The 19537-nt window shown below is 36.3% G+C and overlaps 1 protein-coding gene across 1 annotated transcript in view; it reads right to left on the reverse strand.

The window, feature by feature from the left end:
- Window positions 1-19537, reverse strand: part of FRY (FRY microtubule binding protein) — a 230379-nt gene that overhangs the window by 111461 nt on the left and 99381 nt on the right. Inside the window, exons 4-14 of the mRNA XM_026087808.1 lie at window positions 14103-14242; window positions 12057-12147; window positions 11573-11652; window positions 11366-11446; window positions 9130-9298; window positions 6531-6623; window positions 6338-6436; window positions 3811-3912; window positions 2241-2344; window positions 1853-1961; window positions 813-899 (exon numbers count right to left, since the gene is read on the reverse strand). Of these exons, the coding sequence (XP_025943593.1) occupies window positions 813-899; window positions 1853-1961; window positions 2241-2344; window positions 3811-3912; window positions 6338-6436; window positions 6531-6623; window positions 9130-9298; window positions 11366-11446; window positions 11573-11652; window positions 12057-12147; window positions 14103-14242 (1155 nt within the window). The remainder of the gene's footprint in view (window positions 1-812; window positions 900-1852; window positions 1962-2240; window positions 2345-3810; window positions 3913-6337; window positions 6437-6530; window positions 6624-9129; window positions 9299-11365; window positions 11447-11572; window positions 11653-12056; window positions 12148-14102; window positions 14243-19537) is intronic.

Here is a 19537-nt window from a genome sequence, read left to right on the forward strand (position 1 = left end):
CAAAACCCGCCTGGATGCGATCCTGTGCAACGTGCTCTAGGTGACCCTGCTTGAGCAGGGGGGTTGGACTAGATGATCTCCAGAGGTCCCTTCCAACCTCAACCATTCTGTGATTCTGTGATTCTGTATAAAATAGAATTTTTACAAATAAGGCAATCTGTTCTATTTTTAACATCCTAGTGAATGGATATGACTGCATAATACTACAAGATTAATATGGACATATTTTATGAGACAATCTCAAATTTTTTTTATCGTTTTCTTGGTTTTTTTACAGTTTCTCATATTTCTGATAATTGTTTTCTCTGGTGAAAGCACTAGAAAGCTGACTCATATGACACTAAAACTAGTGGTCATTTACACGGTCAAAGTGGTAAAACTTAGTTTACCAGAATTTTTTCTTTTTTGTCATCTTTAATTCTTTTTCAGTAAAAGTATATTTTGAAAAAAGTTGAGATTGTTAAAGAAATTTATTTTTCTATTTAAAATGGGTTAAGGCATTACACATATCGACAGCAGAGTGATAAGGAGATAGTGTGGTCCATAGTTTTATTTATCTCTGTCTTTTCCTTTTCATTTTATGCATTTGCACTACTTCACATTTGGTAATCTTCACTGAGAAAACGTGAGACAAGAATCTACAATGTGACACAGATCAAAGTCCACAGATTTATTTTACCAATAAATCAAGTTCAAGATTTTGCCTTAAAACTGGATAAAGGTAAAAGCATACTCAGAATGTAAGCAGAAAGCAAACATCACACAATACAATATATACAAACTCAAAAAAACCCCGCAGATGCACGTCATACCTCAGGGTTGAGACTGAAAGCTTTTGCTGGTTTTCCAACACAAAGAAAGTCAAAGATAATTTCTTTCATTGCAAAATCTAAACGTTCCTAAAACAGAAAAAATATTGCAAATCATTGTACTGATCATTTTTGCCACTTATTTTCTTTAAGGCAATATAATATTGAAAAACAGTTTAATCAGGATTTATTTAAATGTGTGGAAAACCAGATTTTCAGAAGTATGCAGAACATATTATCAGATCTAAGCTTTCAACACTGCTGTATGTTGACAAATTCTGAAATTCTGGCTACTTAATTCATATTATTTAAATAGAAAATGAGCCATTTTGGAAATAAGGCTTTTAATTATTTCATTTAAACTATGGCAATTACGTTACTAACACATTATTTCATATAAAAGAAGCTTATCCACAGATGGCGCAGTTCAGGGAAGAATTTAAGCATCTGTTGAATTCATTCCTATTCAGAGACTTTATCTTTAAGTATGTGCTTAAGTGCTTCTGCTCAGTGGGAATGTTTTCTGAATTGAAGTAATAAAAGAGATGAAATTTCCAGCACTGAAGAAGAGTTTATTTTAGCAATTCCCCTTTGTACTGGTGAAAACTAAGTGTGTCAATTACACGCTGAACTTGGTTTTCTTCTGAGTTACTGTTTTAAAAACAGTACAACTTCACTGTCATATATAGTATGACTGATTCCAGTATCATGACAAAATATGGCTCATTATTTTTAGCTTTAACCACAGTCAGAGACGGGCAACAAATGTATTTTCTAACTTGTTGGCAGTTCCAAAAACTGACAAAAAAGTGCACTTGAGTTCATCTGGAAACATTTTTATTTATTTTCAGTAGAATGAAAGTAATCAAAAACTGTTCATCAAAGAAGATTGCAACAACTCGATACTTAATTTTATCCTTGCCTAGATACTGACAATGCAGTTGCAAAATGTAACATAAAAGAAGTTTATTTATTCATTAATTTGTTATTAGGAAAACAAATTATTCATTATTTGGAAATGCATACACATGAATCTCGCATACCTGTGCAATAAACTGTATTATCTTCACAAAGATGTTAAGAGGCATATCTCTTGGCACAACACCACGGGACCCTTTTGGGAAAAGTGTTGTGACAATAGTAATAAGTCGACTGTAAAAGAAGGAAAAAAGCATCAGGCACATTTCTGGTCATTGCAGTGATATTAGCAGGTGGACCTTATTCAATTATTGGAAACATATGTTAGAAATCCTTCCCATTTAGAAAGTCTAGCATATATTTTCTTTGAAATGAAAAGATAACATGGCATTTTGTCCTGTTAGTTTGTTAAAATTTGACTGAATTATTTTATTTCATTACTACATTACCATGTCTTCACTAGCAACATCCAGTCTACAAGGCCTGATTATCATTACAAATATAGCACCTTACCTTTGGGTAGCTGTGTTGCTTTCACATTTAATTCTGATCATGTAAACCCATAGTAGTCTATACAGAGATTCCAGTGCAACTCGAGCCATTTTGGGGTCTTTATTCTAGAAGAAACACATAATGTAAGAATAAACTTCAAGCACAAATTAGAGAGGAAGTTCTGCATATTCACTCTTAATGGATGCAAAGGTTTATAGTTTTTGTAATGAAATGACAAAAGGATATAGCCTCACAGCTCCTCAATAAACCATTTCTGAAGCTGTGGGATGCTTACGCATCTGACCTACCTTTTCTAATATTATTTAAGTTAGCAAAAACCCTAAATACAATTTTAGTATAAATTAAATGTGTTATGATTCAAAATCTCTATTTGAAACCAACTCAATTTGACTCTGAAAAGAAAACCTCATCTTCAATTAATTCTGTCAATGCAAAAGCTGTTGCTCTATGGTGGAGACTCGGTATGAAAAACATAAATTAAAAATAAATTATTATGTAGTGCTCACATTCAAAAATGAAAGGACAAAAATCGACATGTGCATGCTTAAGTGGTTTAATTAATGTGGCATCTGGGATCCACTGGACTGAACTGGATTATCTGGATTGCTGTTTCTTTTTGGAAACTTTTAAATGAGCACAAGACTCTGGCTTTGGGTCTCTTTGGTCTTAGGCAGTTTTCTGTTTCAAACTTTGGATAACAGATCCGCTCCACAGTTTGCCTCTGAGCTGAGACAGGGGCTGCACCTTCTACCTGTGGCTTTTGTGGAGGCCTCCAAACCACAGGGCCATCAAGTGGCAGTCCAGAGGCTCTTGCTTTGAGCCAGCCACCTCAGTGCTCTGCTCATAATGGCCTTTTTGGGTAGACATGGGCCATCCTTTTGTACAGATCCACCTTAAGCGTGGGTGCAGAATGGGATGTTAGTTTTTGCACGAGTGAAAGAAATATGGGAAAATAGTAGCCATAACTAGCACACAGGTATTGAACACTATGTGCTAGTCAGGAAACACAGATTGTATTGCAAAGACAGTCCTGAACTTCAAAGATCTGGCAAATGGTAAAGGAATAAGGATAGATACATGGAAGAAAAAGAACTTCAAGTACTCAGTTTAGTTTTAGAGGGTTTTTTAAATGAAACTTAGACAGAAAGAGGCACTGGAATCAGTGTGTTGCAACTAGCCACATTTTGATAAAGGAGCAGCAGGTGCTCTGTTTGAGAATGCCTTTGTGGAAAAAAAGACAAGTTAACATTGGTTCAGTTTTGGTTGTCACTCAAGCTACCAACTTTTGTCGATAATCTTGTCTGTTGTGCAGCTGTTTGACTCAGGCTTGGTTCAATTAAGAAAAACAGGAAAAATTCAAACTAGGTAGAAGAATACTTTTTTTGTTATTGACAAAACCTGTATAGCTAAACAATTTGTAGTGTCAGGGAATAAAATTATGGATGGAATCAGATCATATCAATAATCCAGCACAATCACCTAAAATGGATTTACAATAGATCAATAGTGCACACTGTGTACTAGATATTAATGAAGTTTTAATACAGTATTAAAACCAGAAGATACTAACCTTGAGATTGGAGAGGCAGTTGTTGAGGAAAACATGCCATCTGTTTAAAAAGAATTGCTTCTGACTGACACAAAGCAGGCATGTTACCAAAGGATACAAAGCCTAAACAGGACATGGATGATGATACCATATTATTTGCATGTCAACACAGCATTAAACTAATTTCAGAGAACTACTGTAAATGTAAAGCTTTAACTCCTCCATTTTGTGCAATACATATTAGCCTACATAAACATATCATTAAGTGGTACAATTTAAAAGGAACATTTCTCTGAAACTGTTATAGATATATTTTATGGATGAATCAAAAGTCTGTGTACAGCAGTTTAACAAACACAAAGATGGGTCACAACTTTATAGTCTCACAGGGCTAATTTCTGTCAGTTAACTCAGAAATGATAGCATGGAAATAACTACCCTGTAATATAATAACAGCAGGACCCACACAGATTATTGGGACTTGTGTATGCTCAAATACCATAATATCCCTCAAAATCTGCAGTCACAACATTTATTTGGAGATGTATCAAACACCCTACTGAAGTGTGTTTAATTACAGGCAATGTCTAGGTCTGCTGGTGCGACATCTTGTGAACTGAAACATAAGAAGAGGCAAAGGAGAAAGCAGAAGTTCAAATACTGGAAGTTGGTCTCCTTGTCAACACTCAACTTTGTTTGATGCTCATCTTGCAAATGTTGGACTAAAAAAATTAAGCTAAAAAGTACCTATTAATTTTGAAATTGACTTTGCTGTTTCAGCCCCTTTTCTGTTTCAGTTCTCATATTCATGTACCCAGTCAGGACTTTAAAATTGTTAATTAAAAAAATAAGGTAACCTTCTGTACCTTAAAAAAACAATGTTTCTCAAAATTAATCCTACAATTCTAACTTAAGTCACAGCTCAAAGTATAAATACACCATAAAACCCAACTTCCGATCCTATAATATACAACACAAATTGCCTTCTTACAGAGGGATTTCTTACCAGATTAACATTATGACTATTATAGTTGAATACTCGACAGACCAGTTACAGAGTTTAGCAACATCCCAAGAGTGATACACCCCATCCTAAGACAGAGCCCTAGGACAGAAGATACAAATCATCTCCTGGAAGTTCCTAATTCTCTCTGTTCACTATCAAGAGAGCCTCAATGGCTAGCTCAGACTTTTAACAGGCTTTAGATAGAAAAATGAGGTGAGATGAATGGCCCCATCCTGCCTGCGCATTGAATCTAGCGAGTCACAAAACACTGATCCTGGAACGGAAAGTCCTCCTCAGACTCTAAAGAGTGTGCTTTCTTCCAGGAAGCCTGAAAATATGCACTGCAACTATTTCTGCCAGCTGTTTGCCTTCCCCCTCCTCCTCCTTGCAATGTTTGCATTTCTAATCACACCCTCACAGGAATCTATTTTATTTTGTCACTTTTAACTATGTAGCCGCCAGTGTGGTATGTGTAGACAAGCAATCAAACACAGAGCCCCAGCTGTGCAATCCTTTCTCAAGCACGTACTATTGACTTTGGAAAGCAGAGCCACTAGTTTGGGAAAGATCTATCTAGCATGAAAACTGTACAGCAAAGCTCTTACCCTGCTGTAGTATCAACAATGTTTTATCAGATCACACGTAAATACAAGAGTGAAATTCGAAATCCATTCCAAGTCTCCCACTAATTTAGACCAGATCAGGACTTCACCCCAGGGGAATGCTCTGCCTCTTCCTCGGAACTGAGTGGGGACTGACACAACGGTGGCAGCAGGGACGAGCATACTTCTGCAATCCCCCAGAAAGGTTTGCTTGTACTAGTGACTGGCATTTGCTGGGAACAGGGAAGCCTTTTCGACTTTCACATAGAACAGGGAAGGATGAACAATAACTTTCTTTACTGAAAAGGTCCAAGACTTCAAAACGGATTAGTTCAGGCCACAGTGCTGACGTGCGATGACCCAGTTGGAGAGACAGGATGCTTAAGGCGGCCAGCGTCAAACTGACTCAGATCTTCATTTAATTCAGATCAACTCATGCTTCCAAAAATATACTGTTGTGCCACTGTTCATCTTACAAGAAAAAAATGAAATAGAGAGCAGCACAGTAGCCAAGCTACTGATTTAAAAGGGCATGTGTTATACGTATTTTAGGTCCTGTAATGTATTATTTAAGCCCTCTGAAAGAGCTGTTCCCACATGCCTCATTTGTTCTCGCTTGACAAGCAGTGAACTCTATTCTTTCTCCTCTCCTCCTAATGGTTGTACACAGTAAGTATAAGAAAACCTAACCATTTAATAATCATAAACCCAGAAGCTGAAAACATCTGTTTGATTCAGATTGATTTATACCATGTTTTGAATAAACTAAATAGAGTTAATTTCTGTAAACACAATAACCTTTTCTGGAAATAGAAATGTATTAGTTATAAAGCCAAATGCAGAAATAAGTTTTGCATCTAATTCTAGGAATTTCCCAAGAGTCTTTCTCAGAGATATTACTGATGAAGAATTTTAGCCTCTGCTTCTCAGGGTTACTAACCAGGGAATGCTTCTTTCGTGAGGAAAGTTCAAGTGTTGTATCATACAGGCTTTCAACAAAGTTCCTCAGACAGGGGACATTCACTTCATTTTTAACAGCCTGAAAGAAAATTTCATGTTAATAATTCATTATTTCACAAGCTGTTTTATCTAATTTAACAAAATTATGCAAACAACACAAAAAATAAACTCACAGCAGCTACAGGGACAAGAATTTCAACAAACAGTCCTGCCAATGCATGCTTGATATCTTTGTCTTTAACTTCAAGGAAATAATGTGCACATTCCTAAAGCAAAACAAAACAAAAAAAGAGAAACATAAATTGTATATCAGCTGGAACAAAGACATCCAAATGTTTGCTGAATGCACATCATGTGTTACTACCTATTTTTATCTTGAAAATCCCACAGAAAACATTTGATTTGTGTCTTAAGATCTAAATTTGCATTCTGCAGCAAGCACAAAGCCGGACATAACTCCTGAAACAGACCAAGGCTCTGTTGCTCTAAGCATGATTATTCAGAAACTCTCCGCTTATTCCAGCTGTGCAAGTTGTTGCTTTAGGGAGTGAAAGGGATCTGGACTCAGGGGCTGAACTCAAGCCTTGCCGGCGTATATGTTCAGGAACAGGAATAATAGCCCAAAACACTGCTTTACATAATGGTCTGGGAGCCATACAGGACAGAAAAGGAACTTAATTTTCTGGTAAGATACTCAAGGCAAGGAACTTTACATATTTTGAGAAAAAATTCATTGCTGGATACATTTCAAATTAAGAGTCAATATAGAACTGTGCTATGTGAGGGAAGAAACCCATGGTTCAAACCACCACAAATTCCAGCCTGCAATTCGGAGTAGAGAAAGTAAAAATGTACTTTTGTCCTAAACATGCAGGGAGCTACTATGCACATAAGTTGTGCTGCTCCAGAGTAGGGACGAGGAGATAAGCATCTGCTCACTCCTGTTTGTCTGTACAACTTCTCTGAGAAGGACAACAGAATCATGTTGCTCTAGTCACTTTTTCTGCTCTGGGTCCAAGGTGAAAACAACCACTGCCATTACAAGGAAGGCTGCTTTTCTTTGCACGTGCATGCAAAACAGTTTACAATTTATCCCATGCAGAATTTTTCCTGACTACATTCAGGATTCTATACCTTCATATATAACTTCAGTCACTTCAGCCATTTATACTACGCAGCTGAGACCTTTATGCAAAGACAGTAGTCTTCCTGGGTTTCTTCTGCAGCCAGTGGCGAAACACAGGCTCTTCTGGAGCCTCTGGAGCTCGCTCCTGAGATCAGCTCACCCTTTAGAAGTGTCTCTCTCTACTAGAGAAGAGCTGGTGTGACAGAGCTTCTGGCTCTGGCACTGCACATAGGTACTTAAACTAGTAGATAGATTACCCATAGAATCAAACAGTGTGCATTTCATCGAACTAAGCAAAACTGGTTTTCCTACATACACAGTGAATCTAATGACACATTGTAGTACAGGTAGGAGTTAACTTTGTGCTTAGATATTCTAGTGAAGAAGAAGGTAGAGACCACTTCCATCCAGATTTTGAGCCTACTGTATGAGAGTTTTGCCACTGATTTCAACAACAGTGAACACTGGACCCCAGCAGTGCTGTATCATAAGAATACAATGACATTCATATTACTCACGTGCACTGAACACACACTACTTTGATATCTTGCCAGCTCTGAATAACTTACGTGAAGTTGACACAGAAGAAAATGTATTAATTTACTGAAACATGGCTAATTCGGACTTGCTGCTTTGAGGTAAGAAGAAAAATGAGTTGTTTCTGTGTTGTTAAATACGTTTTAAAACACACTGGAAAATTAAAATATTAGGTGATTCCTATTTAGTCCTTACAGAAACGGCTGTGTGTGTCTGAATGCATGTGCATTTGTATTCCAATGTCAAATTCCTATTTGCGGGCATCTAACATTGAATATGGTTATTTTTCACTAAGTAGAAAGCATCAATAAGCTGAGCTTAACATGGCAGTTTATATAAAACATTCATTTTAGCAGCAGATGACTGCCTACATACCCAGCAGTCATAATGGAGATTCCAAGAAGAAAGAAGGGAAAAGAAGTTAAGCTACATAAGCATGCTAGTGGGAATGGAACCCATCATATACTACTAACTAGAAATGTGGACTTTTAAAAATGTTTAAACATAGAGGACTTTCTTTCCTTTTATAAAACAATATAAATTGTTAGTTTAAAGCACTCATGACAGAGTATGCTCTGTATTACTGGTTCTCAAACTGGTTGGGTAGAGAATGTACCCTACAGGAAGGGGGTGAAGGTACGGTGCAAGACAACAAATCCAAAGGAAATTCTAGCCAGCTTTTGTTTCTTCCCTCCTCATTTCTTTGTCTTTTCCTCTGTGTCTTTCTCCATAAGAAGTTTCTCTCCTCTCTGGCAACTATGTCAAGACTGGAACATTCACTTTGAAGGCTGTGTGCAGCCAGAGGGGGATTGCTAGGCAGGGCTGCAGGGCTGCGGGATGCCAGGGTGGAAGGCTTGGGGTTTACAGAACCAAAACTCTTTCTGTCAGAGGGCAGGGTATGGGGACTTGGGGTGTAAGGCTGCTGAGAAGTTAGTATGCTCAGGAGAATGGAGACTGGAGTGTTGAAGTTCAGAACAAGCAGAAAGTAGTTGTACATATATTTACGTAGGAATGATATGTAGGAAGTCACCCAAAGTATTACAGAAAAGATGAAGAGGAGTTCAGTTTAAGAGGTCTGAAAAACACAGTTCTGTACTTAAGAATTTTACCTGCATAAACTGAAGAGAAGCTTCAAAGTCCTCCACAGGATACATCTTAATGCGAAAGAATTTCATTCCCATTATGAGACTGATAATGCTTTGAACCACATATGGGCTTTGTTCTTTATGCCGTAGCTCTTTTAATTCAGCCATGAATTTCTTCTTTACAGCAGGAAATCTATGAGATCACATTTGTTAGTTACAAAACAGTATACATTTATTTGAAATGTATTGGAAGGTATGTAAATGGGGAAAATCATAAAAAAGCTTCAACTTTGGTTGTAAAACATCATTTGAGTCAATATGTGAATAGATTTATTTTTGTGTGAAGTTCACATATTAGCACAATCTTCAAGAATCCCCTCTCATATTTCCTGTATTTTTTCACTTGTTCCTCATTTGGCACACTATTATTAACTTCCTGCATTGTTACAGTCAAATATGAATAAATACGATTTCGCTGGTGCACATAAACATTAGGTCAAGTTGACAGCACTGGCTGTTGGAAATGTGCTTCTCTTTCTCCTCATGGTGTGAGTGAACTACTTCCCAAAYGCAATAAACTCAAGAAAAGAAAAAGGTGTACAGCCTGATCTTAGTCCCTTTGAATAACTGTATCTTTCCAGTTATTTTCATATCAGGCTCCTTTTTTACACAGGAGCTAACAGCATCATTAAAATAACCCATCACATGTATTTTGAAAATCCAGGATGAAAGATAGTCTTCCTGGAAGTACATACAATGTTTTCAAAAGAAAATGCTTAAATGCTAGCCATAAAAATATTCACACAGGCCGTTCTAGCCTTCAGTTTTTCCTAGTAGCCATTGCAGTATCACTTAAACATTAGGTACAACTGCGGGCGGAGGGTTTGTGCCCCTGTTTTGATGTCTTTTGAGACACATTATCCATTAAAATACCATACAGAAAGGTCAGCCAACAGGACCTCCTGTCCCTGCTGAGACAATATGAAAAGAATGTCATTTTTATGGGCAGGTGTAGCAGGTAACACATTGTTACCACCTCTGACAGGGAACACACCAGAGTTGAAAGAAGTAGGTTGGCAGGAAGAAAACTTATAGGGGTAGGAACATCTTAGCTAGGCCCTTCAGAATTGGAGGAGGAGAAAAAATTTCATCTCCTACTTCCACAGAGCAAGCACATATAACTGTTCATATGTACTGGATTGAGCTCCATCAGAGGACGGCCAGTCGCAGCTGTGGAAAACAACCTAATGTTTCAAGCATTAACACTTCATTTGGTTCTAGGGATTTTTTGCTGCACCAAGAAAAGAATCTCATTGGCTCCACCAGGTAACCCTGTTTCCTAGTGTCCTTTCCCTTAATGATTATGACATCCTCAAGTAGAGCACAAGTCCAGTCTGTATTTGACAGTCAGCTTGAAGCTTCAAATCCAGATGTCAACTCATCTTTTCACTTTGACGAAGCAAATTGAGAAGCACAGGTAAGGCCTTAGCCTTACCTGGCTGTGAAGTCTGTGAAAAGTTATATGATTTCCAGGAACTCCAACTGTTTTGGCTATACCTGGCTAAAAAAACAAGTTCGGCTAAGTTGCTTGGTTTCGTAGAGCAGACTCACTGTCAGTAATACCAAGCAGTCAGGAGAGTGAGATCTTTGACACAGGTCTATGTCGAGGCAGTGGATTTCACTCTTCTGATTGCTTTGTGTTGTAAGCACATGATGAGATGTTATATTGGATACATGAGTTTCAGAATCTATCTGTTTCCTGATTCAAAATTTAAGATCGGACTCTACAATGTGTTATATGTCACTGTTGTACCATCTACTGTAAAAAATGCAGGAAGAGGGATTCAGAAGCAGTTGCATTAAGTTCTAAAATGAAATAACTGCTAGGAATTTTTAAAACGTCGCTGCAGGGGAGTATGGTCATTTTTAGGTTTGCCGTGTTAAGAGAAAAAATAGCATATAGAAAAAAGATTAATTGAAATAGGTCTCTTCAGCCCTTGGGGCTTTCCACAGATGTCATCAATGAGACAAGAAAAATAATGCTGCTGTGGTCTGGTTGAATTTATTCAGAATCACTTGACTAGAAGGAGAAAGCCTGTGATTTCCTCAGCTTCTCTGCCCTAGAACACCTGAGTGAACAGGTGACTTGAAATTTATTCTTACACTTTCTTTTAAGAAAGTGAGAAAATCAGAATATCCACATGCTGACCAAGTAAAAATTCTCAGATTTTCTTTAGGTAAGGTATTAAATTATACTTACTTTGCTTGAGCTAGAACACCTATCACTTCTGCATACAAATCTGCAACAATATGCATATTTCCAGTGTTAGGACCAAGGTACCTAGCATGAAATAAGAAAGAATTTTGTTTGTCAGATGGCTGAGAAAGCAGGCTGCTTAAACCACTACAAGTAAACAATTCAGCAAGTATTTTTTTCATAGCATTTTTATATGAAAAAGAGCCTTACCCTTCTTTATATTTAAAGTGCTTGAAAGCCAAGTTAATAACATCATGTACCAAACTGTCTATTACAGGATGAAGAGGAATCTGAAAACAAAATAAAACATAACTGGTATACATATATTAAACTTTAAGCTGCATACCTTAGTGCTAGTATTACTCCTGGCTATCTTCCCTACACAAATATTATACCAGTTGAAATAGGTAGCAGCTAGCTAATGAAATAACTGAAATGAGCTAGCCATTTAAAGTTTACTTAGTTGAGCATAAATAGTTCAACTCCAAGAACTTGGCAAAGTGAGGTCTATATGAACACAGAATTCTGTGTATCCTATATGCGCAAGAAAGAACAACAATAAACAAATAGGCAGGCTAGGGCTCATGTTTTTATTACACTCTTTAAGATGGAAATAGAAACAAGTAAGATTCTTGAAATTAGGCTGTAAGATAAAATATTCTGTAATTCCCATCATTTATTACTTATTCCATACCTGTTTCAAAACTTCTATTAATACTAAAGAAAAAATAAAATCAATAGCCAGATCTCTTCTTTCCATTAAATAGTCCCTCTGCTGTTCATCACTGCAAAATCAAAACAAGAAACACAGTGTTATAAGATGTGCCATAATTTATATTATATGCCTTCTTCAGTTACACCTATACAGATGACAGTGGATTGTATTTTACTTATCAAATTGTAGTCCGGCATTTCAAAAAGTAATGCATTGATATGCTCTTAAAATCTGAGAAAAATAGAACAAATCTAACTTGTTACATTCACCAATTTTCAGATGTTGAAATGCCACTCTTCATTTCTCCCCTCAATTTTTCCAGCTTAAGACCAACACAGTACTCTTTCAGGAAAAAAAAAAATTAAAAAAGAAAAAATTCAGATTCTATAACAAATGGATTTTATATTTCAATTTCACTGCTGATAGCACTCAATTACATTTTGGAGGCAAACAGAATAAAATATTTTGTGCTATCAAATTCAGATTTAGACATGTTGGATTCTGAAAACCACTATAAAAGTAGTGGTTGAGAATTCATAAACAAACTACATATTCTTTTTAAAACTGTTCTAGTGTTATTTTTTAACTTTGGCATCATTTATAAGATGTTAAAATGCATTCCTGGTGTGCAGCATTATGGAGGAATACGTGTCTGAGGTAAGTAGCTTACAATACAAGCAACATCTGTTTGGATCACCTGTTCACAGTTTCAAAGTACATTGAAAAGTTGACATGAAATGAACAATTCTTTTTGTAAAACGAAAGCTGAAAGGGCCAGTCCTGCAGTCTCTCCAAGGCAAAGCTACCACTGATTTAAGCAAGACATCTGAGAAAACAATAGATTCCAGTGTAATTCTTATACACGTAAGTACTTCACTGATTTCAATTGTACTTATGTGCTTATAATTAAGCAGGCATTTAAGAGCTCTGCTTGATCAATGACAAAATAAATTATTTTCATTTTGGTTTTCTTTGTTTCAGATAACCTGAGAAACGGCTGGTTATATGTACTTTTTGTAACACTATTAATTGACAGAGCGGCCTTGTTTCACTGCTAAGCTGACTTTCAACCAGATTCTCGCTGGTGTTCCTGAAGATACCTGTATCTGAGCTGGTCTCCCTGCAACAGGCTCCTGTAACAGTCAGTGGAGAGAAAGAGGCACGTTAAGGTAGCGATTCATTCCATTTAAAAGCAGACATCTAATTGACTTCCACTGACCACAAAGAGGGCCTGAAGAGTCTGATTCAGGTAGACGCCCACCTTGTAGGTATCTAAAACAGTTCCTACCCTTTCATTCCAGCAGCTATTGCCTTGCTGGATTGGGATCCTAATGTGGGGAATTGCCAATGCATTTCCAAACAGCAGATCTGCCAGTGTTGATTCTCATGCTGTTTTGTTAAAAGTGTGTAAAGGTAATACCAAAGTATTCAGAGAAACTGTAAGTTAAAAGAATATACCTGTAGGAAACGTTCAGATCTCAGTATAAGCCAAGCTCAAGCTGTTGCCTTAGCGCACTGAGCCGTCACTGATATTGAAAGAGATCAAGATACTTGTTTGTGGCTTTTTCTTTTTGTTTGCTTGTTTGTTGTAAGAGCTAAGTCAAGCTTCATAAAGCTCTTCAACTGATCTGCAATTTTTTGGATTGAGGATAGGTGTATATGAAATTCTGTGACTAACCAGAATGCTGTACCTAAAATAAATCCTTCCAAGTGTCAGAGAATTATTGCCTGCTCACAAGAGTAAAGCTGACAGAAACAGTTTATAGAAACCACTATTTAAATGACATTACAGCATCAAAAAAATGGCAGTCAGAACCAATATTTGAACTAACAGGAGCATAATTTTAAATACATGATAGCTGCACTCCATCCATGTAAAGCCGAGAGCAGAGTTCCCAAAAGATGCAGAGGAAGGTGAGAATAACACTCAAACAACTAGAATGCAACAAAAGCTGATGGGTGAAATGGAATACATTTTACCTTGGAATCCATCAATAATGCATGTATACATATTCAAAATTATACCTTTTGGATTTAGTGCTTGTTCTTGGTCTGTACTCATGAGATTCATCTTCTATGCCATTTTGTCTTTTATACCAATCAAACAAAGTGCGCAGAATAGAGGGTAGGCAATATTCTGAAAGGGAGCTCATTGAGCTTATTACCTGTGGAGAAAACACAACAAATCAAATGGTGTTCAAGCTTCCTCTTCTCCTTAAAAAAAAGTACTCATTCAATGGTTAGACACGTTCTTTCTTATTTTCATCTCTTCTCTGAAGTTCTAAATCTGTGCCACAAGCAGTGAGTTAATATTCTGAATTTTCTGTTGAAACATAAGCAGAAATATAATGTGCTGCATTTCGATTGTGTGTCTTTCCAGGGATGATACTGAAGTGCATTAAAAATATGTATTATATCTTACAACATACCAGAGAACTTTTATTTTTTTGTTACATAGTGTCAACAGCCATGGAGTCTGAATCACATTATAAGGAAAGGAAAAGTGACGGACCGGCTACACTGTCTTATGGGTTGTATCTGACAGCTGGATGCCCCTCTTCAAGCTCATAATATATTGAGAAAACCAACCAACTCTGAAACAATCTTAACCAACGGAACATACAGATGCATCTCACTATTAGCCTCACAAATTAGATTACTTAGATGTCTCTGCTAATCTAGTAATCTACTAAACTAGATTTCTTTCCTTTATATATACACAGGAAAATATATATAGTTGCATGTATCTTTGTGTGTACAAATAGATAAAATATAGTTAAAACTCATTCCTAAAAAGTTCCTGATCAAACAGCTCTAGCAGCATACTGGTAAAGAGCATTGATGCTCACTCACTATTAACATGCTCTGTGTCACCAAYTACAGAAACGTCATTAAACATAGTACTACTGAACTATGACTTAAATATTCTACTGCAGCAAAACCATAAAGTTGCAATACATGAAAAGATCAAAAGCTAGGGTAAAAAAAACCCCATTATTATGCAAAAGGATTATATACCTGTTGTAACTGAATGTTCACAGCCATGGCATCTGAGTACTTTCTAGGAAAAGAGAATAACATCTATTTAAAATATGAGTGAATTACTGACCTAGAGTTTTGTGACCTCTTCAAGATCCTGCAGGGCTTGATCCTGCAAAGTGCTGAGTAACAGCAGCCAAGTGCTGAAAACTGTACTTCATGTCAAGTATATTGATTGTGTCATTAACTCTTGGCAGGTTTACCCACTTGCTTAAACTTAAAACACCATGCATGTTTAAAGGCTTGTGGAAGAACAACAGTAGAGTCTAACGTCTCATACAAGACCAAGCTCATGTGAAGTCCACGACTAAGACAAGAGTAAAACAAGGAGACCAAGCACCTTAAATACTATTTTCAAACACTCTCAAGGCCTTACATGACAACTTTTCTGGGATGACAGCTAGTTTCTATAAAAGCTGATCTCTTTTGCTGTAAGTTTTCAGTTATTCAGCCTCAGAACTTAACTAATTCACAGTGATGTGTAGTCTAAAGTTTATGAAACATTTTTAGGATAAAGTATTATTATTTTGATTGTAGTCAGGTATTATGGCTTAAAATTAAACATGGAGCATTAAAGTAGAAAGATATATCAACTGCCTCTGTAAAAAAAAAAAATCTGTTTCTATAAAAGTACTATTTTAGGAAAGTATACAGGTTTTCAATCCAGTGTTTTCAATATATTTTATTACCTGAAATGTAAAACAAGTTGCTGTGGAAGATGGTGTGAAGGCATTGCCTGCAGCAGAGACAGGAGGCCTTTCATGAAGAATTACAGCAGCCCAAGCCAAATTATACCAAAGCCTTCAAGAATAAGGCACTTAAACACTTAAAAGACATAAATCAGTTTGTGTCAGTGCAAACTCCTACTCACTATCAGCTGAGGACACTTAGACATTTCAATAGCTTCTCTATTGCTTGCAAGAAGTTTTTCTGAGGTTGGCACAACACTAGTTGTTAATTATTGGATGTAAAGAAAAATGGTTTGCTGAGGAAGAGTATAAAACCAGGAAGGACAAAAGAATTTTCTGAGAAAAGAATGTATTTTTAAGATCATGAAAAGCTTGTAAGTAAAAAATAAATAGCTGAAACCTAAGTATCTTTCAAGAGATCACAATATTTAACTGTAAGTGGAAACTTGTTTCAATCTGATCTTTCTGCATATTCTCTGAAGCATGTATCAATAGTGTTGCTAAATCTCAACTACACAATTTCACTCACCATAAAAAGTCAAAGTGACTCCTGTTAAATCTCCTCATGCCATACTTTCTCAGCTGAATTTACAGTGTGTGTCTTCAGCAGGGATAAAAGGTCAATATAACTTCTTTTTTCATCTTTCTGTGATTGCACTTTTAAGACAGGAAGGAAGGGTGGAATGGGCAAAGACCTGGCTCTCAGAGAACAGGAAGGGAGGGAAGTCTAGCCAGCCTGTTGGTTACTCAACCCTTTCATTTATTGGAAGTAAATCCAGGAGCAAAATGAATTCTAGCTCTGTGCTGCTCCTGAAAGGGAGTGCACAGATGTACAAATATGTCCTTGTTGTACAAATGATCATGTTCTTCCATCATAAATGAACTACCTACTGTATAGCTTAAGGATAAGAAATCTGCACAAGTACAGAGCTGTTCAAAACTTGTGTTCACAGAGCATTAAATATACTTTATGTAAATGCTTAATATTTATTTTGGACTAATATGTAAAGGTAAATTTAATGAAATTCTGCCCATATAGTTTGCTACAATTTATGCACCTTCATAAAAGTCCTATTATATTGTCAAAATACAAACATAAGAAAAGTTTACACTAACAGCAGATCAATAATGTTGATTTCTATATTAACAGCAAATAAATTCAAAACTGCACTCAACGTCCAACAATATCATTAATTTCTTGACTGTGGCTTTTTTTTATGCTATCCATGTTACGATATATGTTAAATGTCCATTTTATTGTCATTTTAATAAGGCAGACTGGCAGAATTTCATTTTTGCATAGTGTTAGTTTATTTTTTGCAAGTTTCTCATTTGCATATTCTTTTTTTAAATCAGATTCAAAATAATTGAACTGTATAGATTCAAAATAATTTACATCAGGAGAGAGATTTTACATTTTCTATCAATGCTACCAAAAGCAGAATTGGATAGACATTGTCTTAGCTATATTTATGATACCCACAGCTACGCAATAATGTCTTCCTTTCATTCAACATTTCTTCCACTTCATGCATGTCTATAACAAAAAAATGTAACTATAAGCAATATAGATGCAAGAAAAATAAAAGCTTCAATGAAATCCTTGCTCCTTGAAATCAACAGCAAAACTCTGATGGACCCCAATAAGACCAGGTTTTCATCTCCAATATATAAAATTAAGGAGATAAAGTTAATAAAATTCCTATTTCGAATACTCTAGATTGGGGTGGGGGGGGAGGTGAAGAGATGTACTGCCCTAAACTCTAATCAAAGTAGCTAAATGCTGTATTTGCTGTTGCGCCCTTTGAGACACATCTCATTTTTTTCTGCAAATGATATGATTTATAAATAAGCCAACTCTCTAATGCAAAAATCTGTAAAATGTAACATTAGGAGCAAACAGAGCATTTGTGCTTATGAAGATGTCATTTCATTTGCATCTCAGCTCTAAGACATATTTTTGACAGGTCTGTGAAGTTATATGTCTCTGCAAATTGTTAAAGCTGATAACTCTTAAGTTGGACTCACTAATTTTCATTTATGACCTTGGCTGTGTGAGTTAAAAAACAGGTCATCATCATAATTTTTGTAGATGCGTAATTTCACCTTACTTGCCCATAAATCTGCAATGCTTATAGCTATTTTACTATGAAGATAATATATTACATGAAAGCACATTTATTTCTACTGCACTGCAAGTTCAGTTCTGTATGTTCTACCTTTACTTTTGCCTTCTGATTTAGTTCTTTACATGCTGTTTCAACTCAAACCTCTGAGCAGAGGCCAATGGCTGTTGCTGTGGCCCCATCAGCACCATTTTTTATACTCTCTCTATTATGTGCCCCTCTGCTAGTGAAGAAGGACAATGCAGAATAGGCATTGAAAGGGAAAACACAAAGAGGGCCAACTACAGCTATACACTTGCTACAGAAAAGAGACTAATGATGCTGATGTGATTATTCACAGACTGTATCTAAAAAATATAATATAGGATGGGAATACTGACTTAGCCGATTATTATTGGCATGTTAGCCACCATGTTTAAGCTGTTATGAAAAAGGGACACTTGGCCATTAGTACTTTGCTTAGTGTCTTAATTTATCTATGTATATTTGTAGTTTTCACATTTATTATGATTACGTTTTTATTTTCCTTTTTTTAGCTTGAGCTATTTTTGATTTCTATCTCCTAGAAGTATATAAAACACAAAATGTTTCTGCTTTCCAATTTGCATTCTCTAATCTACTGCACTTCTAAAAAGAGAGTATTATAACGAAAATGAGCACACTTATGCAGTTTATACTGCAACTGTTACAACAGGCACCTCATATGGACAGTTTCACATGAAAACTAACAGTCCTGCTGTTAAGTATTCACTTCCATGGAAGTGCGTAAGTAGGGCCAAACCATTACACTCATGTTGTATTTTTATCTGGAAAAATGTCTGCTGGTCCAGGCTTTAACAGTGCCCTTTTTCTGCTTCCAATAGGGTCAATTCACAGAAAATTTATATACTACGGCAAGAACAGAATATACATTAGTAGGGGCTGAGAGAAGACTAATAAAAACGTTTCCTTGGGAGAGGATAAGTCTCTTTCTTGAATAATCATGGGTTTTTTACCCTAGCTTTTGAACTTTTCATGTTTTGCAACTTTATGATTTCCTGCAATAGGAAGTTTAAGTCATAGTTCAGTACTACTATGTTTAATAACATTTCTGTAACTGGTGACAGAGAGCATATTAATGATGGAACTGTAGTGCTCTTTTGGCAGTAGGCAACTAGAGTCGTCTAATCAGGAATTTTTAAAACGTGTTTTTAAATATATTATAAAAATATGTAAAGCCATATATAAAAACTGTATATATTTTCTTTATATATATGCACACATAGAAAGGAAAATATAGTCCAGTGTAAGTAATGCAGTTTGCAAGGTGAATGGTGAGATGTTTTGCATGTCAGGATAAGTAAGATTATTTCAGAGTTCATGCATTGCTCAAGATAGTGTTCTGAGTTTGAGGAGGGCGATGCAATTGGCAGCAGACAGAGCCCACAGGAAAGTATCGCCGGGTGCATGACATCTGCCTAACGGGAGTCACTGACACTACATCCATATAGCTGCTCAATACCCCAGTCCTGTAGCTGCAGGATGCTTACGCATGAAAAAAAGCGTGTTGATGAGAACCATCCTAAAAATGGTGTTTGAGAATGGGCAGAAAAAATGCTGATTCTCT

Source organism: Apteryx rowi, unplaced genomic scaffold (assembly GCF_003343035.1).
Source record: "Apteryx rowi isolate R43461 unplaced genomic scaffold, aptRow1 scaffold_735, whole genome shotgun sequence".
In the NCBI taxonomy this organism is placed as follows: Eukaryota; Metazoa; Chordata; class Aves; order Apterygiformes; family Apterygidae; genus Apteryx; species Apteryx rowi.